General features: G+C 45.9%; 1 protein-coding gene across 1 annotated transcript in view; it reads left to right on the top strand.

Moving 5' to 3' along the window:
• NID1 (nidogen 1) overlaps positions 1–1,713 on the top strand; it is an 89,078-nt gene that overhangs the window by 81,742 nt on the left and 5,623 nt on the right. Inside the window, exon 16 of the mRNA XM_017526593.2 lies at positions 1,099–1,277. Within this exon, the coding sequence (XP_017382082.2) occupies positions 1,099–1,277 (179 nt within the window). The remainder of the gene's footprint in view (positions 1–1,098; positions 1,278–1,713) is intronic.

The raw sequence follows: 1,713 nt of genomic DNA, 5'->3' as shown, positions 1-1,713 counted from the left end.
GAAAGAAAAAGAACACAGTATTGGAATGGTTTTCTTCATAGCCCAGATCCCTCAGGTAGGGTGGCCTCTTCTCCTTCCTGCTTATACTCCAGCCATACTAAATAACCTTCATTCCTTTAATTAGTGGGGAGGAAAGAATCCTAAGTGATATCAGTAAAACCCAAATTGTTATTATTAATTTTTAAAAGCTGTAAATAAAACACCAGTGCAATCTTGAGCTTCCAGGAAAGTGAGATGGGTGCTGAGGGTTCACAGTGAAGGTTCATGTTACCCAGTGGCAACTCCTGGCTTGAACATCAGTTGCTGTGATTCAGTAAAGACTCCTAGGGTGTTATTTGTGGTCACTGACACCCCTTCTTTGTACCTTTTATACTTGTATGAAAGTAGTAACAGCTATGATTTCTTGAAAGTATTATTTCTGTGAAATGACCTTTTTCCTCCGTAATTGATGAACATGATAGAACTATTTTTCCATTCCCCATCTTAAGATCTTCCTCTGCTTCCCCTCTGCCTAAGCTGAGTTCATTAACACTGCATTCTGCCTTCACTCTGACCACTCCCCACCCCCACGGTCTCCAGCCATATGCAATGACATCCTGTTCATGCCACCGTCCCGTCTTCCTTTATACCTGCGTGCCAATCCTGCTTCATAGACAATCCTCATGCAGGACCCTTGTCTGACAAACTACTATTGGTCCTTCAGCTGCCAGCTTCAACCAGTGTTGCCTCCCCCAGGAGTCCCTCCCTGATCTCCCCAAGCTGGGTCCAGTGTTTTTCCTTTGCTCCCACAGGACCTGGAACTCAGTGTCACTTGTGGTTGGCTGTGGGCTCATGGAAGGCTGGGCCACGGCTTAGTCATTGTTACTGCCCTGGTCCCCAATGCACTGCATGACGGATATCCACAGAGTGAGTGAATGGCATTTTTGAATTTGTCACTTTGAGGGTTGCTGACCTTATAAACCACGAGCATTTCACATTCCCATTTGGTTTCTCAAAGTGCAAGGATTGGACGCCATGTGAAATAACATTGAGTATTCAGAAAACCTCATCTCACTGCTTAGAAAAAAAACATTAGAGGAGCTCTGTGTTTACTTCTAGATCTTGGAAGTCCGGAAGGCATTGCGCTTGATCACCTTGGCCGCAACATCTTCTGGACAGACTCTAACCTGGATCGAATAGAAGTGGCGAAGCTGGATGGCACGCAGCGCCGGGTGCTCTTTGAGACCGACCTGGTGAATCCCAGAGGCATTGTAACGGATTCCGTGAGAGGGTATCTTTGAGTGAATATGTGTGTGCAACTCTTTGATTTGTATCTGCCCCTTTTAGAGATTCTCAGATGTGAGGCTCTAACGCCAGCATTGCGCTCCTGAAATTGAGTGCAGGATGAAAGAGTCTACAGTTGGTGACTTGTAGACATCCATGGTACAATGCAGGAACATGAACAGTGTGGACTTGATACCATGTCTCACTTTCAAATCTTTTGCTAAGAGACTTTATAAGTTGACATGCCCAGAAACTGGATATTTTCCATTTGGCTTCAATGTGGATCAACATTCAGGTTGTAGCAACTCCAGAAGAGCAGCAGGGCGGCCTAAATGGACCCCTGAGACTGCTTTCTGGGGCAGACTCAGCCTGAACACCCTGGAGACCCCTTCCTATGGGTTTCTTCGGCACATCCCTGCCTTCTCTTCCTTATTGCAAGCGCTACCTCTT

This window comes from Cebus imitator, unplaced genomic scaffold (genome assembly GCF_001604975.1).
Source record: "Cebus imitator isolate Cc_AM_T3 unplaced genomic scaffold, Cebus_imitator-1.0 Scaffold42, whole genome shotgun sequence".
NCBI classification, from domain to species: domain Eukaryota; kingdom Metazoa; phylum Chordata; class Mammalia; order Primates; family Cebidae; genus Cebus; species Cebus imitator.
Note: the sequence above shows the minus strand (reverse complement) of the source record. Positions and strands in the feature narration are given on the sequence as shown.